At 36.2% G+C, this 21418-nt stretch overlaps 3 protein-coding genes across 7 annotated transcripts in view; 2 read left to right on the forward strand and 1 right to left on the reverse strand.

Moving 5' to 3' along the window:
* Positions 1–185: 185 nt before the first annotated feature.
* Positions 186–6255, reverse strand: LOC124297851 (uncharacterized). Of its 5 annotated transcripts, none has more exons than XM_046749199.1 (7): positions 6117–6255; positions 5655–5750; positions 4076–4355; positions 3673–3783; positions 2984–2998; positions 2585–2848; positions 186–1327 (listed from the first exon to the last, which is right to left on the reverse strand). In XM_046749199.1, the coding sequence occupies exons 3-7, from the start codon at positions 4311–4313 to the stop codon at positions 1131–1133; spliced, it is 825 nt and encodes a 274-aa protein (XP_046605155.1). In that variant the 5' UTR covers positions 4314–4355; positions 5655–5750; positions 6117–6255; the 3' UTR covers positions 186–1130. The 5 variants fall into 5 exon arrangements, with proteins under 5 accessions (XP_046605155.1, XP_046605154.1, XP_046605152.1 ...); XM_046749198.1 differs by having other exon boundaries at positions 5569–5750; XM_046749196.1 differs by lacking the exon at positions 5655–5750 and having other exon boundaries at positions 6117–6246.
* Positions 6246–16052, forward strand: LOC124297854 (uncharacterized). The gene is made up of 5 exons (XM_046749202.1): positions 6246–6319; positions 13392–13497; positions 13692–13844; positions 14563–14703; positions 15192–16052. The coding sequence occupies exons 2-5, from the start codon at positions 13408–13410 to the stop codon at positions 15354–15356; spliced, it is 549 nt and encodes a 182-aa protein (XP_046605158.1). The 5' UTR covers positions 6246–6319; positions 13392–13407; the 3' UTR covers positions 15357–16052.
* A 981-nt stretch (positions 16053–17033) lies between these two features.
* LOC124296916 (uncharacterized) overlaps positions 17034–21418 on the forward strand; it is a 37373-nt gene continuing 32988 nt past the window's right edge. Inside the window, exons 1-11 of the mRNA XM_046747349.1 lie at positions 17034–17419; positions 17633–17739; positions 17831–17921; positions 18470–18655; positions 18736–18805; positions 18878–19004; positions 19107–19182; positions 19461–19576; positions 19648–19716; positions 20049–20226; positions 20371–20550. Coding sequence (XP_046603305.1) covers positions 17251–17419; positions 17633–17739; positions 17831–17921; positions 18470–18655; positions 18736–18805; positions 18878–19004; positions 19107–19182; positions 19461–19576; positions 19648–19716; positions 20049–20226; positions 20371–20550 — 1369 coding nt within the window. The 5' untranslated portion in view covers positions 17034–17250. The remainder of the gene's footprint in view (positions 17420–17632; positions 17740–17830; positions 17922–18469; positions 18656–18735; positions 18806–18877; positions 19005–19106; positions 19183–19460; positions 19577–19647; positions 19717–20048; positions 20227–20370; positions 20551–21418) is intronic.

Here is a 21418-nt window from a genome sequence, read left to right on the forward strand (position 1 = left end):
ATAAAAATTCCCTGACATTTTCAGGTTTTTCAGATGTGTGGCCACCACGATTTGTAATAACCGAATTTCTATGTCGATGAAAGCGTTTGACTAAAGTATGAACTGTACATAAATCCAGAGCAAATATTACAATGTTCAATTTCGGTAATAGAAACGTATATTTAATTCATTACACAATCGTTGAGTATTTTTCAAAAAGTTATCTAGCATTTTATTTCATTCAGAGGTGTTACATTCTGCAATCATAAGATAGGAAATTTTTCGTACGTAAATGTTATAAAGTTCGTTGAAGATTTTACGAAAATTATTATTACATTATTTCTCTACACCAGAGGTATAGAGTGCTTATAAGAAGACTTCTCAAGTAAAAAAAGCGTTTTTAGTCTCTTAATTGCGTAGTTCAGGTGTTCAATATTCGAGACACCGTTCTATAATTCTCACATCCGATATATCATACAGTACTACAAAGTATACAAGAGTAAAATAACTCACAACAAAAAATCCGGGAAACAAAATCGTACACGAGTACACGTATATGTGTATGGTAAATTCTCATAACGTTAAAAATTTTACGACGGAACAAATAGAGTGGCTTTTAAGGTTGAATTTAAAATTTGTAAAATTTAGTGGACATATCCATATAATTATATGTCGATATTATATGTTATTCACATGTAAATTTTTTTCCCGGACAGACAATACGATAATGTAATAGCAATTAAGTTAGAACTACACATAAATTAAGCTTACGGGATAAAATTAAAAAAATGTACACAGTAGACGGTTCAGAAATCTTATTGTAATAATGTACATCGTGAAGAGATATTGACTCCCGTTGTCGTTAGATAATGGCACAGATGCTCACGAAGTAATTAAAAGTTAGACTTTTCTCTCGGGTATTGAAGTGAAATATATTACATTGAGTGAGAAACCCAAGAGAAAAGGAAGTAAAAATTAAAGTATCGGAATAACAGTTTTGGATGTCTGTTACAATTTCAATTGATCGACTTATTCCGGCCCCGTAATCCGAACATGCACCACAATATCAAAGTGTTTTATTGGCAGGGTACGTCTTGCCCTCAAAATGTCTTCGACGCGTTATTGTCCATAGAATGAACAACTGAGAATTGTTACATGAGATCAGGAGGCGGCCTTTGAAAAGCAATGCTAGCTACGGAAATGCTGCACAAGCAGGCTGTGATGACTCCCAAAGCAATGTAGACGCATGTGATCAGCCAGAAGGCGAATAAATACAGCGTTTTGTTGCAGTACTTCCCCCTGGATGGATCGTAATTGGGCTCAAACGCCTTGTAAACCCACATGGAACCTGACGAAATTAAATATTACATTATTAGATTTAACACGAGGAAAACAGAGTCACATCTCGTCGATTTAAAGAGTCGTGAACCACCATCACCATGGGGCAAGTTCGACAAACGAGCAATTCAACTTTATGGGAATAACGTAATCCCATAGCGACGTAAATTTGAGAAGCTTGAAATATTCCAGAACCATATTTGTAGCAATGTGACTTTGCAAAGTTTGAAATATTTCAGAAAACATTTTAGCAGCTTAACTTTTGCAGCAGGTTTGAAACATTTTGCGCACATTGCGACGTTTTTACAATATTGCAAACACGGATTAAACCAAACTTTGAAATATTATCGCAATATTTCTGTAATAGTTTCTGGTGTATACGGAAACCAGCAAAATAAAAATTGTTTTTGTTCAATATAAGAATACATTTAAAAAATAATCGGCGATGGAATTTTTTCATGCGCGTCATTTCAACGAGAAATCCTATGAATTATACATTTTTGCATCGCGCCGTTTCCGAAATCATCGCGGAAGTTTTGCATGCATACAGATCGACATTTCTCCGTAAAACGGTTCTTTAAATACTAGAAGTACGAAAAGGTAGATGCATTGAAATTAGAAAAAAGTAATTTTCAGCCGAAACTAATATTATTCTCGTAAAAAAATGTCGTATTCGATATCAAAAAGAATTAATTATCTCGAAATTGATTCTGACAAGATAGCGCATAAAGTACCTAATCAATGATTTTCTAGGATTCCTTGAATTGTGAGACGTTGTCATTTAGTTTAATAGTTTAATTTACGGACTATCGACGTAATCTCGTTCTACCATTAAATATACATAAAATTTTAGTAAAATACGCGGGCTATAAGATTGATATCTTATTCCTTCTTTTCCATTTTTCGAAAATATCACAATTAATTAAAAAACGAAGTAGACGTAGAATTTCTGTGGTAGTTTTTTATTTAAAAAAATGTGAACTTTATCCCGATCTCTCGGAATATTTTTAGATTTTTAGCGACGGGTATATCAGAAATTCGGCAGATTGCTGCAATATCCATGGAATCTGACGTAATAAAACCGTACGATATTCTTCAATCAAAAACGAAAAAAAGAGAGTTGCACTTTTCCAAAATGGAAAGCCATGAATTGCCAAACGAGCAGCTCCAAAGATTAACATAAACGGGTCTGGGAATGTTCTGAACACCGCCGACTGTTATTGCGTAAAAAACTGTAACATGAATGGTGCGACTGAGTTCTACTCACCGATGATGAACCAGCCGAGCATGAAGCAGTTTATCAAGGTTTGCGTGGAGGATTGTCTCACTCTCTCTTCGTCCCGTTCCTCCTGCCGTTCGCGAACTCTGACCGAAAGGTGCAGTAGCTGTTTAAAAACCCCAATACCACCCCCAACTAATAGATAAACTGGAATGTATTCTCCCTGCGGACAATCGTACAAATAAAGTCCACCGATCACCATCATGCAAATTGGAATCACTATTGTCACACCTAAGATGATCGTGCACCCAACTGGAAAGGAGAGAGTTTCGAATTAACTGATTGTTTAATTAATGAAGTTGTAGCCGTGCCATTTATTCTAGATACGGATCATTCGGTGAAAGTTATAAAAAAAAATTGTAGTTCGTTGAAGTTTGGCAAGCTTATTTAAATCGAGTAAACCTAGAAAAGAAAATGTTATCAATTTTTATTAATATCGATCCAGCAAACCCGTTAATTCAAATCACAATTTCAGTTCAATAAAAGAGTCAAGAGTAAAAGGCCCGTGCATTAGCATTTAAATTAACTCTCTAAAACATCTTGATATATCGTGAAGGTCGCTCTGTGTCCTACTTTTAACGTACGTAAAATATAAACTTACAATTAGACCTTGAACTTAATTCCCACTACACAAATGCAACGTTCGGGTGAAACTTGTATTCGTTGCTTTGTTATATTGTTTTTTACGTACATGTGTACACAGATATTTCCAAATGAAACAATGTGTACATTGTAAAACTAGACATTGGGTCGACATGAGATAAAAAAAAAAAAAAAAAAAAGGTATGAAAAAAACAAAACAATCACTCGATTGCGAAATGCGGAGGCTGACGTTGTTTAATGCGTATTTTAAAACCTAGTCACATATTGCAACTGGCCAAGTGCTCGAGCGAATATATAATAAGCATGGGAAGCACTCGAACAACGCTATTGGTAGATAGCGATGAACAAATCATTGTTATTATTAGGCTGTGAAACTGATAACTAATGATGACTAAGAATATTCTTGTGCAGACGGTCAAAATGTGTACGGAGCTATGATAAAAATAAGTAGGAATATCGAATTGCAGACTCACTTGTGCCGAGAAGGAGAACGATGATATTTTTTAAAAAGTCAAAAACACCCTTGGAAGCCTTGTGGGCCTCCCGCATTCGGCCAAATAAAGAATCGTAGGATGGCGGCGGGGCTAAAATACATAGAATATGATGAGTATCAGAAAATCTACGGTGTATAAGCACTGCGGGACTTTTTAACAATCACAAGAATCCTTATTACACTAGGCGAAATGAATGCTGTTCGACTATTGATAAAATAACATTGTATCTTTTGCATTCGCTTTCATTTTTGCGGTATACGTAAGGTTGGCAGTGCGGTACAAAGTTTTCTTGTCACTACTCGGTTCCTGATTTTTGAAATTATCATTAACACCATCGATCTATATTCTAATCATTGAATTATCATACAATTACTATCATTACCATTTGGGTCTATCGCTTCTTCGTAAGAAGGCGGCGCTCCTCGATCACTAGCTAATACGGACGGGTGGCCAATTGGCAGGTTTATATTGTGGTAGGACGGCGGAGGGTTGCAGTTAATTGGAATTATCTGAGGTGTTGTTCCTGGATTCACGCCTCCGGTTACCCCCAGGGTGTTACCCTGGGTGACCTGGCTTAGCGGCATTTCTTCCTGAGCTTGCGGTTCGCGCTTCCAATCCATATACTTGGCATTCAAGGTCAGGGTCACGTCAACTCTTACCTCCTGTTGACAGAAGATTATCCACCGTCGATTCTTTTCTCATTTGACATGCACTGAAATTTATCATTTTCACAATTTTTCCCATAGTACAGTAGAATCCTTTTCTCTTGGCCAATCGGTGAAACAATTATTCTCAAATCTAATTAGAAATATTATACACGTGTGCAGTCACAATGTAGAAACTTATTCGTATAGACTTGAGAAACAAGAATTTTGACGACGTACTATAGTCCAAAAATATGGTTAAATGTTAGGAATAAATTGGATCGATCTGATTAAGAAGTTGGGCTAGGAAAAAAGAACCTTTTAGAAAAACACCAGCAGTTTCATTTGCCCCAACATAGTGAACACGAATGGAACAATATTGCTATTAGGTGATAGAAATGATTTTGACAAAATTGAATGAGCACAAGATAGGATGTAATTAAAAAATTATTTTATAATTAGAAGCTTCAACAAGATGATTAAATTCTAGTGTTTTTATGGAAATTCTAGAGATCTCTGAAAAAATGCAAATATCGATCTTCAGAGTCGATCAGAATAGATTTGTGTAAGTACAGTGCAACAGATGATCTCCAACAATTACACTTGCGCGTTATAGATGTACTATAACATCAGATTTGTGGAAACTTTTTCTGACAATTGTCAGGGTTCTAGTCAGTGAAGAAAATAAGCTAAGAAATATTGTAATCTGATCAAAAATACCTGAGTTTAATTTTGTACATTCCAATTATAAAATGGAATTGCAATTGATCATATCTCACAATTAGCCTGTGTCATTCGATTTTGCTCAAATTCATTTTCATTACATAGTGGAGATGTCGTTTTATTCATGTATATCATTATAAGCGCAAATAACACTACTGGAGATTTCTGAAACGGTATTTTTTGTCCTCTCTCTACTTTTGATTCAGCCACTGCATTCATTCATTATCGAAGGCCACGTAGACGCTGAATGAATAGCACTAGCTCTTGCTTTGAGCTTATTAAGCATTCCCCCTCGGGGAGAATATTTACAGTTTACCAATTTTATTTCACTTTCTAATTTAATAGTGAAACCGGTATTTATTCCGATCATTAACCGGTAAGGTTTAATCATTTAAATGGCGCCAGGGTAAAACCTGTGAATTTCAAGCAAGATCAAAAATTTATCTCCGTACTTAAATTTTTATCAAGTATTTTTCCATTGTTCATAAAATTCTTTGTTTGTACTTGCATTATTCCATTTTTGTCGCACACTTTGATTTTCTAATAGCGTTCCATGCTATAAAACCTAAATGAATTTGCTTGAATCTAACGTGCCTTGTATAATAGTTTGGTTCCGTAGTTTCTTACATGCTTTCGTCAAGCATCTAGTTGGGTGTAACAGAATTAAAAATCTGTTGCGCTGACATCGAGCTTAACGAAATGCAACAAATTTCAGTATATCGAGGTTCAATATGGACAAATTGAAGGTCTTCCAGCTTTTACTGCGTGACGAATGCGATGCAAAATAGTTTGTATTATGCGAATAGCCTTTATTTTGTCAACTATTCCATTCAAGTTATTATCATATTTATGTCCTAGTATTTCGAATACGAAAGGCTATTACAAAAAATATCTATAATCTGTTTATATACCATCCACTGACGTGTAGCTACTTTTGAAAATGGAACGATTTTGCCGTTAATTAGCGCGGTTCAAAAGGTGCTGAAGAGTTCGTCGGCTAACGGTTCAATGATTGAGACCGAGTTCGAAAAGCCGGTTTAGTAAACAATTACTTACCAGCCGATAGAGTGACCACCGTCAGATCCGTCACACCCGCGCGGCTATTTCCAGCATAAGTTTCACATTTCTCGCTCCTTCTGCGTAATTCCAGTTCGTTCGGCTATCGTTGAAATCCGATGGCCCTGAACTAGGTCACAATTAAAGTGGAGTAACGCCGGAAAAATACTTCCAGAACTGCTAATACAACACTCCAATCTACCGTAAGTACGTTTATCCGTTAAACGGTCACATCGCCTCGGCCAGCATCGTCGCCATGACACACCATGTGCATTGCACGATAGTTGTCATTTGATACGCGCATGCGCAATACGTTCAGCTGATCGTGAGCTGCGCCGTTGCTGCCTTCGAATAACTATCAAGCATTATACATTCAATTTTCGTAGCTTTCGGTCGGTCTTCGCTGTTCGTCGGTCAACGGTCGTGTTAGCTGTCGTTGACTGATTTCAAATCGCTACTGGCTTCACTCTGTCCGCAATTCGAGAATGTCGTATTTTTATGCAATTTCTCATATCTAACCCTCTATTGTCACTCATCTGGGGAATTCCGCGGTTATTACATCGGGTGAAATTTATTCACATGATAAAACTTAAACGGCTGTTGGCACGAAAACTGTGGATTAGATTTCGGCAAAAAATTCTGGAACATACTTTAAACGTTGTGGAATATGTGGCTAATCGTTACTTAGAAGGAAACGTAATCTCACGATGTCCTGAAAAATCGTTAAGCACTTAATTTGTAAAAATACCTTTCCACCTGAAAAATCATACCTTTTATAATTTTCAATATTCTTTTCATAATGTTCATGCACAATACTCATGATTTATGGTACTTTAAGAGAAAACATATATTCGAATACTGCGTTATTTTGAGGCATAGAAATATGGTTATTTGTGGTGAAATACGTTGCAGTAATTTATTGGATTATTCCTATTACGTATAAGTTCTCACATAAAAGAATGTTCTACTGTGGGCAGTTACTTACTGAAATTCTGTCTCAAGGTTAGACTATGGGTCAATTTGACCATAGATGATAACGAGCATTAAGCCTGATGGTGAACCCAAAATCGATATTAATTAATTATTATTAATTTTAGAACGAAATAACGGAGCAGTCGCACATTGAGTATACAATTTATCACATATTCACAATAACATAGTCATAGGCTACGACGGTTTGTCTGATAACATAAATAGAACATACTGAAATTTTAATCAAAATCCTAGGTATCCATATTTTATTTTGAATTGTTTCAAAACAAAGAATAATCTCGTCGAGTTGATTGATTCCATTCCATGGTGCCTCATTTTATTCATAAGACTACTTTTTACAAATTCACGAAAGCAGATGCTCTCCTTTTGCTCTTTTTCATTAGTAATTCAATATTGCCGTTCATTAATCGTAATCGATAGCGGTGCAATTCCATAGAATTAAATTTTCAATGGTACCAATATGATAATTAGAAAGTGTTCAAACGGAATTGTAGAGACTAATCGTCTAGGTAAAATGAGCCATCTTAGATCAAAATCAAACGAATCCACCAAATTTTTTGTCATCTCGAAGCGATTTAAAATGAAACATTGCACTCCAAGCTTTGTTCGTTGCTTCAGATTTTCTTATTTTGGTATTTTTCGAAAAAACATGTTAAATTACAAATATATTCGTGTACATAAAATTTTTCAATGAACACATTGATTTTTGGCTTTTCAACTCTTTAATTAAGTTGAAGTTATAGACAGCAGAATTGCGATTGATTTGAAATTTATTTGGCAAGTAATTGATTTAGTTTCTCATCATCGTTACACAACTTGAAATTATACAATGTGTTTTCATTAAACGAATTTTGCAATTCAAGTTATTTCAACTGATAAACCTACCAGAAACAAAATGCATATAAGAAATTTTTTCATTCAATTGTATCACCATCTTACATGATATAGTACGTATAGTTGAATCACTTTCTTTTACGAACACGCGAGTCGCCTGTTCACTAGCAAGAGTAGCACATGAATGTATACCAGTTGCATATCCTTAAGGCACTAGCACATGGATCTGGTCCTAAAAACGCGTCGATTTGTAACATTTTTTTTTGACACGGGTACTAAGCGGACAAGGTCAGATCCTTACATACAGTTAGAACAAGGTTTTATGAAGTTTCAGTTTTTTTCCTATTTAAAAATATTAAGTGAATACCGACTTATTGTTATTACAAAGCAGATATTCAACCGTAGTGGAGTCTAACGGCGTGGACCGGTGGAGCCGTTACAGTGATCTGAAATAAAGAAACCAGAAATGTACTTTTAGAAAAGCAATAAAACTATAGAATGACCAATACAGCTTCCGATTCTGATTGGTGTCCAATAACGCTAGTGTTCTCTCGGATGGTGTTCAAACCGTCTTTCACTCATCATCAATTCATATACAACAAATAGATCTAAAATAATTTCACTGACTACTGTACCCTTATGACATCGGAAATGATTATTAATTACGCAAAACAGTCAATCAATTTCAAATAATATTAGTCGATACCAAGTCCCAGCTCAAAGATTATTTTTCTATTTTACAATAATTTCTCGAAATATACTTACGCGGTGAATATATGAAAGTGATACTTATAATTAGTGGTAAAAGTGTACTTTCTCGAATACTTTATCTGGAATATTTATGAGTATAGAAAATATATATGTAATCAGCAAAACTTCATGAGCTCATTAAATTGAAACAATATTTGAATTTTTAATGGCTAATTTTAGTGTGCGTTTCAGAAGCTAAGAGTTGTCACACGAACTTCTCAAACAAATTGATCAGTTTAGGGTTCAGTAAAAACTTGCAATAAATAAGACGAGATTTTCGATGTCTAGTTCGGTTGCAAATGAAGAATGAAGATTGGGGTGATTCTCAAACGAAGGGGAATTCATGTCATTTTGATTCATTATCCGTTCCGGAGTCAGGTCACCAAGGATCTCTTACGTCACCGACTCAACGGGTTCATAGTATAGAGAGCCGTGGTTACATTCACAGATATCTTTCAATCTTATCCAAATACTCTTTTATTCTGAAGTTCATAATTCTTTATTATACACGTGTCACACACAGTTGTCATAACACACCGCAATGTACCAAAATGCTTTGATTCGTGATTAAGGAGCCACAAATTCGAAATGTAGCGCATGTACACTTGAGGACAATGAATCTGAGACAGTTATTTTTTTACACCAGACAGTTATGTTGGCAACACAGAGAAACCTACAGCGCCACAGTCGGCCGAGCGCGAAACAAAGTAAGGTTAGATTCGAAGGTCATGGGTTATGTTATGTTTATTAAGATTGAGTTTGTTTCGTGCTCGGCCGACTATGGCGCTGTAGGTTTCTCGGTGCTGCCAACATAAGTGCATGGTGTAAAAAATTAGCCGTCTCAGGTTCATTGTCCCCAAGTGTACATACTGTGCCCCACGTCGGAGTCCCAACGCGGTCACATGAACATTTTTAAGTCCACGGCGCCGCCACTAACTTATCAATCGTGGGGTCAGGGGCTCCGGCACACATATATACACCCCCCTCAAGCCGAAAAACTTCTCTATATTTAGCCACGGGAGTGGTTAAAGCTTTCTTTCAATGATGACAACAATCTGGAACAATGGTCGATTCGATACATGCAATCTGCTCGTGATCTGACGCTGGGATCCCTACGCGGTCACATGAACACCTTGGTGTCCACGCCGCAGAGAAACAGGCGCCTCCAATTTGCATCCGCGTATACTCGTATTCAACTTCAAAATTGACGGATTCCCCCCTCGTATGGCTGTTGCTTGGAACCCGAAATCTACTTAACTATCTCGAACACTTCTAGTCTTCACCATGTCTAGAGCTCGACTGAGAAATCTGAAGCCCAGTGCACTACTTCCAGCTGGCTTCGTTTCTGTCCGATTGTAGCGCTCGACTTCAGTGGCTAATCCAAGAAACTTTTGATTGATGATACAGGGTCCGTTACTCCTACATATTTCCTACATAATTTAACTCAAAACTCTATAGTCTATAGGTACCACAACAAAAACATTTTTATTTTCTGATTTTGACCAAACACGTCCTCCTCGATATTAACATGAAAGTGAACATAAATTTTTATACTTTCCTTGTCTCTAATAAGGGGGTACTTTAATTAGTTGGTGACAGATATATTATTGAGAAATCTATAGAGACTTGCAAAGTTATCGTGCATAGAAATGAAATATTCCTCTTTTCGCATTTGGGCTTTGAAATCGTCGTAGACAGAGATGTTTTATTACTTTTTCTTTTTTTTTCTACTTTTTTCTAATCCTCATTCGCTTCTGATTGGTTCGATATGATACTTTTTGTATTCTATCATTAAAAAGAGTCGTTTTTTAAACCATTGAGAAACTATCTATACAGATACAGATTGGAGAATTGCAAAATGATTATGTTTCAGCTTTCATGAAATGTTTTTTCGCATCAAAGAGAGCGAAGGACCAGCAGCGAAGAAATTACCAAGGATTACAAGGATGGCATTTGAAATGGTGTAGGACCAACAATTCCGAAAATACGAAGAGTAAACGGGAAACTTCATTTATTGATTGATTTTGATACAGGTTACGTAGAATGGGAGAGAAAAAAGTCGTTATATAAACTGAATCGATTTAGTTGGATGAAAAATTGTTGCTTCAATCATTATTTTGTGAAAATGAATAAACGGTAGTTAATATAATAAATTCTGTCAGGTTAAATCAACCAAACGAGATATTAGAAATATGCGGTTGATTTGATTGAAAATTTGATAGGTCCAAACAATATTTAACTATGTCAACTCAATAATCCGGATAAAGAAGGGGTTACCTGCGATTGAATGCAAGCAATCGCTTCAACTAAATATTTTTTCGTCAACGAAGAATTCAGCAGTTCGTGGAATCAAATTTGATCCACTTGAATCAACACCTACATGTAATTTAGTAAACAAATTGAATTCATCAAACTAAGTAACTTTTATTCTTTCCATTCAAATTATGCATAGTTGAATAAGTATGGTCGAGCGAACTAAATGTGCCTTTTGTCAGGAACTTTTGATGATTGAAAGAAAAAAATTAGGTTTCTTCGACTAAACAAATCTACATTTTGTAGGTACCACTTGTTTTGTTGATTGAAGGCAGCGAATACAATTCGACTAACTGCAAATACTTTTGTTGATTCAAATGTCGACACAACAACAAAATTGTTTTCATACAAATAGTTCAATGAATCTGCCTACATTAATCTACAATCACGAATAGGCAAATAAATTTGACTACTTTTGAATTTTTGCTGGTCAACAAAAAAACCACAAAATTCCAACGCGTAAGTCGCTGAGACAAATATATCTCGTCATCCAAGTGAGCAAAAGTTAATCCAAAGTTCATACGATAAATAGAATCATAGATATTTTCGAGCGGCCCCCGGTTCGAATCCCGGAAAATATCACGCGGCGTCGAATCGGAAACTAAAAATGTGTTTTTACTCCGAGTTGCGAATAATTATGAGTTTTTTGCATTATTAAAGAATCTACCAACTGTCATAATTAGGCTAAGAATTTCAATTTTATTTTTGATCAGAATCATTTCAAATGATTGAAGCACTAAACTGTACTGAATGTTCAGTTGCTTGAATATAGCTATGATTTTTCAAACTAAATATTCAGTTCCATTACCCGAGATTTTCTTAAACCAACAGAACATGATGTTGCATTGATCAAACATTTCTTGGATCAAAAAGTAGGATATTCAGATTAACAAAATTATGTTTGTATTAACTTGATAATACAGGTGGTTCAACTTGATATTTCGTTGACTGTACATCCTCGTATTTATGTTGAATAATAATTTAGTCAGTAGAAGTATTTTTCAGTTAGTTCGTGCAACTTATAAATCGTTCTAATAATCAAATATTTGTTTCGTCGCCCGTGAACGCCAAATTTAGTTGATGAAAACAATTTTTTTTTTTTATTCAACTACTTTTTTCTCTCAGTATTAACCATACAATATCAAACATATCGTATCCTGTGGAGATACATTGCAATTGTGTGCTGGACAGAACTCAAACTATACTTACAAACTGCAAAAACAACTATCGCATACAATATATTTCGCTTTCTGGAGCTTAAAGTAATAAATATTGCATTTCAGTTTTCTTATATTATTCTTGTCTTTCACTATGATGCTATTTGGTAATTTGTTGAATTATTATGTAATGACACCCGAGGACTTGTGCTAGAATGAAGGCATATTAAATAAACTGTGAATGTATTGAAATAAAAATTTTGAAGCTTTGAATTGGTCATTTTTCTACCCCTTCATTCAAAATCTCGGCACGAAATTGATGTTTTTTGGCAGTAACTTTTGATCCGCTGTTCGTAAACTACTCAAACTGCAACTAATCGATTCCTCTCACAAAATTACGTCGATATAGTGAATCAAAAAGTTCAATCCAGAATTTTTTAAAATCATCAAAATTTTCTCCAAATATCCAAAGAGGTTAATGTATACGAATAGGAAACAATTCGAGTTTTCAGTTGTCAACAATAATTTGTCATCGAGAAGGAGCTTTTCAGTGTCAGGAAGTAGTTTGAAATTTTAAACCTCTCTGAAACTAAAAATAAAACTGATTATAAAGCATTACGTTCTTAGGCCTCTTTGTTGGTACGAAAGAGTAAATGGTTCAATTATTATTTCAATTTCAATTTCCGAATAAAAATTCCTTATGTAGAACTTCAAAATTTATTGAAACCTGTAAATGTGTTCTAACATGTACTAAAGGCTGCATCGGTTCTCACGTTTCCTGAATTCCCACGTTGCTGTGACTGATTATCGCGTTTGTACCGTATCAAAATGAATGATCAACGATTAATTGTGTACAATATTATTTGCATGCAGCATGACATCCTGAATCGTTATGCAGGGACGAAAAAGCTAGACTTATTCCACAGTTTTCAGCAGTTTTCAACAATTTGGATTACGGGAAGAACTTGCGTGTAGATGTCAAGAATTCAGGAGAAGAGAAGAATAAAAGATAAAGAATAATTATCGAAAAAAGGTTTCGAAAATGCGTTCTTCATTAGTCTTGAGAAAATACAATCCGTTCATGAAAATAGAACGGCTGTTTGAGTTAAGCTATGCATTCATAGGTTTTATAAATTTGCGTGCATCCCTGGAAATTAATTGTTACGTTATCCGAAAGCGATATCAAACGCGTGAATCTCTGTCATCCAGTGGTATAAATACATCACAGTTTTGAGCTGTTTTTTATGGATACGTTGCTTTCTCTCACGATGTTGGTTTCTGGCATCCTGCTTCTCGTTGCCTTCTACGGCTCGACTCCAGGTGAAGCTGGTGACGTGAGTAATCGAATCCAAGATTAGTTTTCTCCGAATAATTCATTTTAAGCCTGAAAATTGAATTTGATAGCAAAAACAGTGTCGAGATTGACAAGATGGGGTTTCTGCTCATGCAGTCAGTCGGATAGAATTTCGCTCGAATAATTTCGTAATTCACGTGAAATATTTATAATCATAATTGTTCACTCTTCCAGCCGACGCTGCGCGTGAATCTACTGACTGTAGATGTCGTCCAAAGCAAATCCGAATTCATAGACACGTGGGCGGCGACTTTGACCAAAACGAAGCCAGTGAATAAACTTGGGCTAGTAGCTCCGATCTCGAAAACCTTCCCCGAAGACATGATGGTGAGTATTTTACCGGTTTTGCAGTTCCGAAAATGGGCCGAGTACGAAAATATGACGGACAGATTTGTCAAAACTCTCGATATTCAAATCCAGAAATAGAATTCTTGGTGGACATTTTTTTAACTACGTTTTAACACTTATCTACAACACTCACGTCAGACGGAAAATTTATGAACTTTGATGAGATAAGGTTGTATTTTGACCATTTTCACGTCATTTGACTAATTTTGGAGCTTCGGTAGACGATTATACCGGGACAATCTTTGAAACTTGAAAATCAACTGAGCATGCGCGTTTTATTGGCTGTTCGTGCAGGCTGGCCATCCCGAGTTTCAGCTGTCAAGTTGTTTCTGCCGGCGACGTAGTTGATACGAATTTTCGAGGTTAGAATCTCAAATAATTGAGGTGGTGACTCGGAAAGGTTTGTGAAGCATTTGTTATTGAGTCGGAAAGTTGATTCGTCAAAGAACGGTCGGAATTTAATGCTTATGCTCTGTGAAAATTCAAACGTACACATTTTGTGTACGTTGGCCCTCTGCATCGCAGTTAAAAATATCGCTGCGGGAAGATTTCGCCGACCAATGAGATTGAATTATTTGGCGCATGCGCAGCTGATTTTCAAGTTACAAGAGATTGTCCCGGTATAGAATGTATTGATATTTTTAGAGTTGCGATTATGAAATCAAAGTTGTAAGGTATTACTTTTTACATTTTTCAGTTATCTGCGGATATTAGTTTGGACGGTACTTCTGTAATGGCTATTGACAGTAGTTTGTGTGAATCGATTAAAGATGAAGTTATCGCCAAGGGTTTTTTGGCTGCCGGAAACCCTTTTCCCGCCAATTGCCCATTCACAAAGGTGAGAACGATTTAACCCACACGTCGCGAAATATCGTATAAGCATTCCAGCAGAGTAATTTTGCAAGGCTGATATATTCCAGGCAAATCGTAGCGCTTTAGTTTTGTGAGGTTTAAAGTATCTCAGAATCGATCCGGCAATGTGACTTCACAAAAAATTTCGAAATATTTCAGACAGATTGCGCAATAATCTAGAAATATTGCATCAACGCGGTTTTGCAAGCTTACAAATATTTCGAACACATTGCACAGTGTTCTAGCAATTTTGCATTCTGCAGCAACATCCGATTTCCACACTATCTCAAATCTTGCAATATTGCCAAAAGACCGAAATGTTGGAAGATTGAAATTCTGCTGTAATATTTCCGCCACATTGGAGCTGCAATAGCAATATACAAACGTTGTAACAATGTTTTTACAATATTACGTGCTGTGCGGGATAAATGCACGATAAAAATCTCGATTATCGATTTGATTTTTTATTTCAAGGGTAATCATCGAATAGTCGACTACGTCGTTGACACCGATAGATTACCGACAGTTCCAGATGGAAAGCTGGAATGTAATGTTACTTTACACATGCCCGATAAGGATCCCTTTATATCGATCATCATCACCGGGATAATAAGTCACGAAGTACCCGGCATGGGATAAAGCCGAAAAACTCACCTTTTCTAACGATGTGATGATCATGAATGACCTAAGATTTAACCCATGGACCATGACTTTTAGTGTAAATAATTATCCTAACTTGTAGAAATGTAGTATAAAAATTGAAATTGTGCTGTACATGGTATACTATTTAATCGGCAATTTCGCATGTATTATGCAGCTTCGGCCAAGTTCATTAAAAAAAACGGAGTTACTTACACTTGGCGGGCCATTTTAGAAATATATCTTTAGAGACAAATGAAATTTTATCATTATTGTATCATGTATGCATCATGCCTTGACTAGCTCTACCTATAGAGCCTCTTCGTACCATTATATGCAGACTATCTTTATAACGGGGCAATTAATTTACCGTGTTAGAGCCTAGCAGTTCAAAAACAAACGCACATTTGTAAGAAAAGCATACGCAAATATAAATGAATTCTGTTAGCTGGATTTTAGAAAATAAAATGGTATTCTTCGAACTTTTGTCTTACAAAAAGGATTGTTGTGGATCGCCTATGCTACACGAAAGAAAATATCGTGTATTAAAATATCTTCGACAGTATGCAAAACATTGACATTCCAGCGCGAATCTTACGTTTTGTACCTATGTATTAATTACTTGCAATAATTTTCTGTAAGTACTCTTTTGTCATAAAGAAGATCAAACCTGAATAATAAATTTTTTCCGATCAACGTGCACTGTGATTAATTATTCGTTTTATGAATAGGCCCGCCAAGTACAACTGACTCCGAATTTTTCATTTCATCCACAATTCTTTATGTTAGCTGAGAAGTTACGTACTTGGCACTAACGATTTTGGTTTCAATAATTTTTGTAGGTCAGGGTATTCTTGCTGGTATTTATTTGAATATACATTGTCATCCTGGTGGTTTCTGAATTGCAAAATCAATTTTTGTTGGTAATTTCGACATTGATGTACTCGTGTTTTGCACCTGCAGTCTTTTTGAGGATACATACCATCGCGGATCTAATGGTACAAGGACGTTTGCGCCAAAAAAGCAAATGTGGTAGTAGAAGAGTGTATAAATTTTTTTTCTCCACAGCATTCGCTGCATAAGCACTCAAAACTTCGAAACATAAAGATTTGTCGATTTCAGGAAGAGTTTAAAAAAATTTATATTCTCTCAAAAAATCATATCGTACGAAACAATTTTTTTTTTCTGTAAACGCTTTAAAATCTTGAAAACGTAAAGATTCGTCCATTTCAGGAAAAATGTTTATAATGTTTTATTTTCTCAAAAGATTCGTCGTATTTGGACACATGCGACGCTAAATTATTATGTGTGATTATGTGTGATTATTTTTCATAAAGTTCGTGAAGACAGGTCATAACCGACAGTACTTACGACCTTATTTACCGTTAGGTGATTTTCAATTTCAACATTTTTGAATGTATCCTCAAATTTTTCGCGCACGTACAAACGATGAAAAAATACGCCTTTTTACCTTGACACGTGATAAACGATCGTATAATGGTGCATACGTCCTTATAGCATTTATTAATAATCGAAGATTCGTATGCAGATCAATTTGGAAGAGAATGCACCATACACGAGAGTACGTCATTCCCCCCCCCCATCCCCCTCCAGCTCTTTGCGAAGCTCATTTTATCAGACTTACTTTCACTCGTCAGACCTATCATACCAACGTTCATCAGTGTTCCATGTGTGGATGGGTCAAACAAAGTCGTGCGTTCGATGCTATCGTATTATTTATCGTTTATAACTTAAATTGAGTCGAATGACATTCTGCGTAATATGTTCGCGAAAAACTAATTATAATAACGAGGGTTATTCAAAGGCGTAAAATAATCCCGATGCTCGTTGTGCTTTGAAAACATTCATCGGCTGAATTCCAGGCAACTCAATTATGAGCCTTCAATTTATCGTCACTTCTTTTTTCATCGGCGGAATCGTCTGCTTGATGATCTATCATGCGAGAAGATTTCGTCTGTATCAGAAAGCATGGAAATTTCGTGGGCCACTCGTGTTTTTACCGTTTTTGGGTAACGCCCTGACTTTCGCCGGAAATACCGAAGGTGAGTTTGAATATTCATTACCATCAGTTTTTCAGTTTTGGTAAATATTGCTCGCCTGACAAATACGCATGATTCCACTGATGACATTAAACTTGAAAGCGCAGGTGATGTTAATGTGTATTACATTCAAATAACCCATATTTCTACATGTATATTACTTGACTATACCTGTAGCGGCGGCCTAAGGTTAAAGTACCATAATTTTGATTATAGATCTACTGAAAACACTCGATAATCTCGCAAACAGCTATTCGTCACCTTATCGTGCTTGGTTTGGACAGGGCTTGGCGATTTTTGTCTCTCACCCGAATCATATAAAGGTAACAGACCTTTAGAGATGCCAGAGGAATTTAATCCATGAATTACAGTATTACATGAATTATTACAATTATACATCTATTACTTCCATAGGAGTTACTGTGCAGTGATAAAGCAATCGAGAAGTCAAAATTTTATACATTTTTTCGACCTTGGTTGGGAAACGGTTTATTCACCGCCCCTGGTGAGTTTTTATCGTTTGTCGGTTAAAAAACGTATCAAATTTTTACAAAACCAATTGCTGACTAGAAATGTGAAGATGTCTCGAGACAGAATGCAATATTGCATAAACTTTGCAGTATCATAACTTTGTAAAGTTTGAGATAACTCAGATACATATTATATCGCAGTATATTTCAGATACATTGTGAAAACGTAACGTTGCAAGCTTTCGTTGATTGCACATTCTTTTAAATCAAATTGCAATGCGGCTGCGGTGACTTACGGAAATATTTCTACAACGTTGAAATGGCGCGTTTTGTAGGCGGTGTTTCAAGTCTCAAATTTGTCACAAATTACAGTAACATAACTTTGTTAGCGATGGCATAATATAGTCAGCGATATATCAACCTAAAGAGGATAATTGAAACATTGCTGCAATGTTTTGTGTGCATGCAATATTTTTGTGATGCTGCAGTTGCATTTGCAATGTAAAGAAACATTGTAGCAATACTTGTAATATTGCGCGCCATGTGAAATCGCTAGAAATATTTTCGTTTTATCATGATTCAGCTGGAATATGGCGCGTGCATCGGAAGCTGATCGGGCCGACTTTTAACTTAAAAATTCTCGAATCTTTTGTACCGATATTTGCGGCTCATTCCAAAACGATGGCGGACAAAATGGAGGCCAATATAAATGGAGGAGAATTCCGAATATTCGAATACGTATCGTTGTGTACGTTGGATATTATTTGCGGTTTGTCAATGAAGCTCAATAATTGAATTTAATCGCTCACAAGCACAAGAAATTGTAGCATTTTCTATTTACTGTTTTAGAAACAACGATGGGCGTGAAAATGGAAGCACAGAACAAATCGGGATGCGACTACGTTGAAGCCGCAGAGAAGTAACCATTGCAAATATTTCCACCATTGTTTACATTGTTTAATTATAACTATAATACATACTTACTTTTCAGGTTATTTTCGATTATTTACGAAAGAATTCTCAAGCCTTGGCTTCATCCTGACACGATTTTTTATCGTTCCAAACTTGGCAAAGAACAGACAGATCGCATCAAAACTTTGTTCTGTTTTACTGATAACGTGAGTTCATTTTTAGTCATCTTTATTAAAGATATGCAGATAACACAGTAAATTATTTTCGCTTCAATGACCAAAGAATAAAGTGTGACCAAATTTTTTCAGGTGATACTGAAAAAGAAACAGGCCTTGCCGAGTGGTGATCGTCGTGAGATAGCTATGAATCATGAAGATGAAACTTGTGAGTAAATTTCCTTGAAATATTGAAGCTATACGAAAATCACGTTCAAATCCATTGATATTAATGAAATCATTAATGAATACCATGTTTAGGAACTAAAAATCGGAAAGTCTGTCGGAAGAAATTTTTTATTCAGATCTTTAGCGAACTTTTTGGGACGCAAAATTTAAGGAACGTTTAAATTGACGAATCATCATTTTGCTTCTTATTGGATACTTATGCACTAGAATCAAATTGCAGTCTAATTGACTGATGCATTGATTCGACTATCTACGTAGGTACTTCACGGTCACGGAGAAAAGCTTTTCTAGATTTGCTGATGGAATTGACGTACGATGAAATGAAATTTTCGGATTCTGAATTGCGTCAGGAAGTTAATACATTAGTGCTGGCGGTGCGTATTGATTGATTAACATACAATGAAACTGTGAATAGATATCGATAAGATTGGAAATTTCTTTTTAGGGAAACGACACAATATCCAATGCAATGTGCTACGTGATGCTGATGCTCGCTTCTCATCCCGAAGTTCAGGTGAGTATTCATATTTTTTGTTAAAACGTTATTTGAAGGTTCCATTTTTTTTTGTTAGAGCGATATCGTTACTTGATAAAATTCTCAAAGATTCTAGAAACTATGATGAGCACTACAAAAGTCCGATAAACTCTTATCAGTTCGCCTATTAGTATATTTTTATTACTTTCTGCACTTCCTTCGAACGTTTTCAGACATTTTCTAGAGATTTTTATTAAGTATCCGATTTTTGAACACATTTCTTCACAAGTGGTTGGAATTATTTTGTTCGATGAAAGTAACAACGACAATGTTATATTATAGTTTTAATCCCCACTTTGTATGGCGTACAGGAAAAGGTTTATCGCGAACTGCAAAGCATTTTCATGGATCAAAACCCTGATGAACGATTTGTGACACAGGAAGACCTGCCGCATATGGAATATTTGGAGCGTGTGATAAAAGAAACCTTGCGTTTATTTCCAATCGCGCCTATCCTCGGTCGCACAGTGATGGAGGACTTGGAGATAGGTGCGTATGCATTCTAATTTCTACAAATGTGGGTGTGATCTTGGTTTTTTCGCCTAATGATTGGTTCCTCATTTGACTATCGAGTAAAAAAAAAACTTCCCTCGACCTCGTAATCGATAAAAATGTCCTGAACTCTAATTTAAGGTGGGTTCACGCTGCCGAAAGGAAGTATGGCCGTTGTGAACACGTTCACAGTTCATAGAAGCAAAGAATACTGGCTAGATCCCCTTAAGTTTGATCCAGACAGATTTCTGCCTCAAGAAGTTGCACAGCGCCATTCCTATTGCTATCTACCCTTTAGCGGCGGACCCAGGAATTGTATAGGTATGCACACAGAACACAATACTGCAGAAACATCGCAGCAATGTAATATTACAAGGTTTGGAATATTTCAGATACATTCCGCAATATTGTATCAGCATAACTATACAAAGTTAGAAATATTTCAGATTTATCTGTTGCGGAACATTGCATGATCATTGTGGCAATGCAATTTTGCAAGTTTTGATATGTTTGAGGTAAATTGCCTAATGTTCTACAAGATTGCAAGAACGTAACTTTGCAGCCTTTGGAATATTTTTGGTTATACAATGCGCAATGTTGCAGAAATATTTCGATGATACTTTTGCAATATTGTTGTACTGTGGATGAGATGTATGAGTAGAAAAACATATGCGTCGGGCTGAGTGGTAATGAAAATTTTTGAGACGAGGAGGAGGCCATGATTACGTAGCAGAATATATTTGTCGGCGCGCCCAACAACTTAAATCACTAAAAACAAATTACACAAGTGTTACTGATCTATCATACAATATCCGGGCGACGCAAAGGGAGAAAAAGTATCCACAAGCCACTGCGGTTCTGTAGAGACCGTGCGCAAAATTCACGGCAGCGCCAAATCGATTCTATTTGTCCCAACCGACGGGCATTTTCCCCTGTCTACGCCAATGACTCAGCCAATTATAATCTTCTGTGGTTACGGAAGGATAGGGACAATTTTCGCCACTCGCGGCGCTACTCGTACTCATCTCTGATAGGGACTGAGCGTGAGTATGAGTAGCGCCGCGAGTGGCGAAAATTGTCCCTATCCTTCCGTAACCACAGAAGTTTATAATTGGCTGAGTCATTGGCGTAGACAAGGGAAAATGCCCGTCGGTTGGGACAAATAGAATCGATTTGGCGCTGCCGTGAA

The sequence above is a fragment of the Neodiprion virginianus genome, chromosome 2 (genome assembly GCF_021901495.1).
Source record: "Neodiprion virginianus isolate iyNeoVirg1 chromosome 2, iyNeoVirg1.1, whole genome shotgun sequence".
Taxonomy (NCBI): Eukaryota; Metazoa; Arthropoda; class Insecta; order Hymenoptera; family Diprionidae; genus Neodiprion; species Neodiprion virginianus.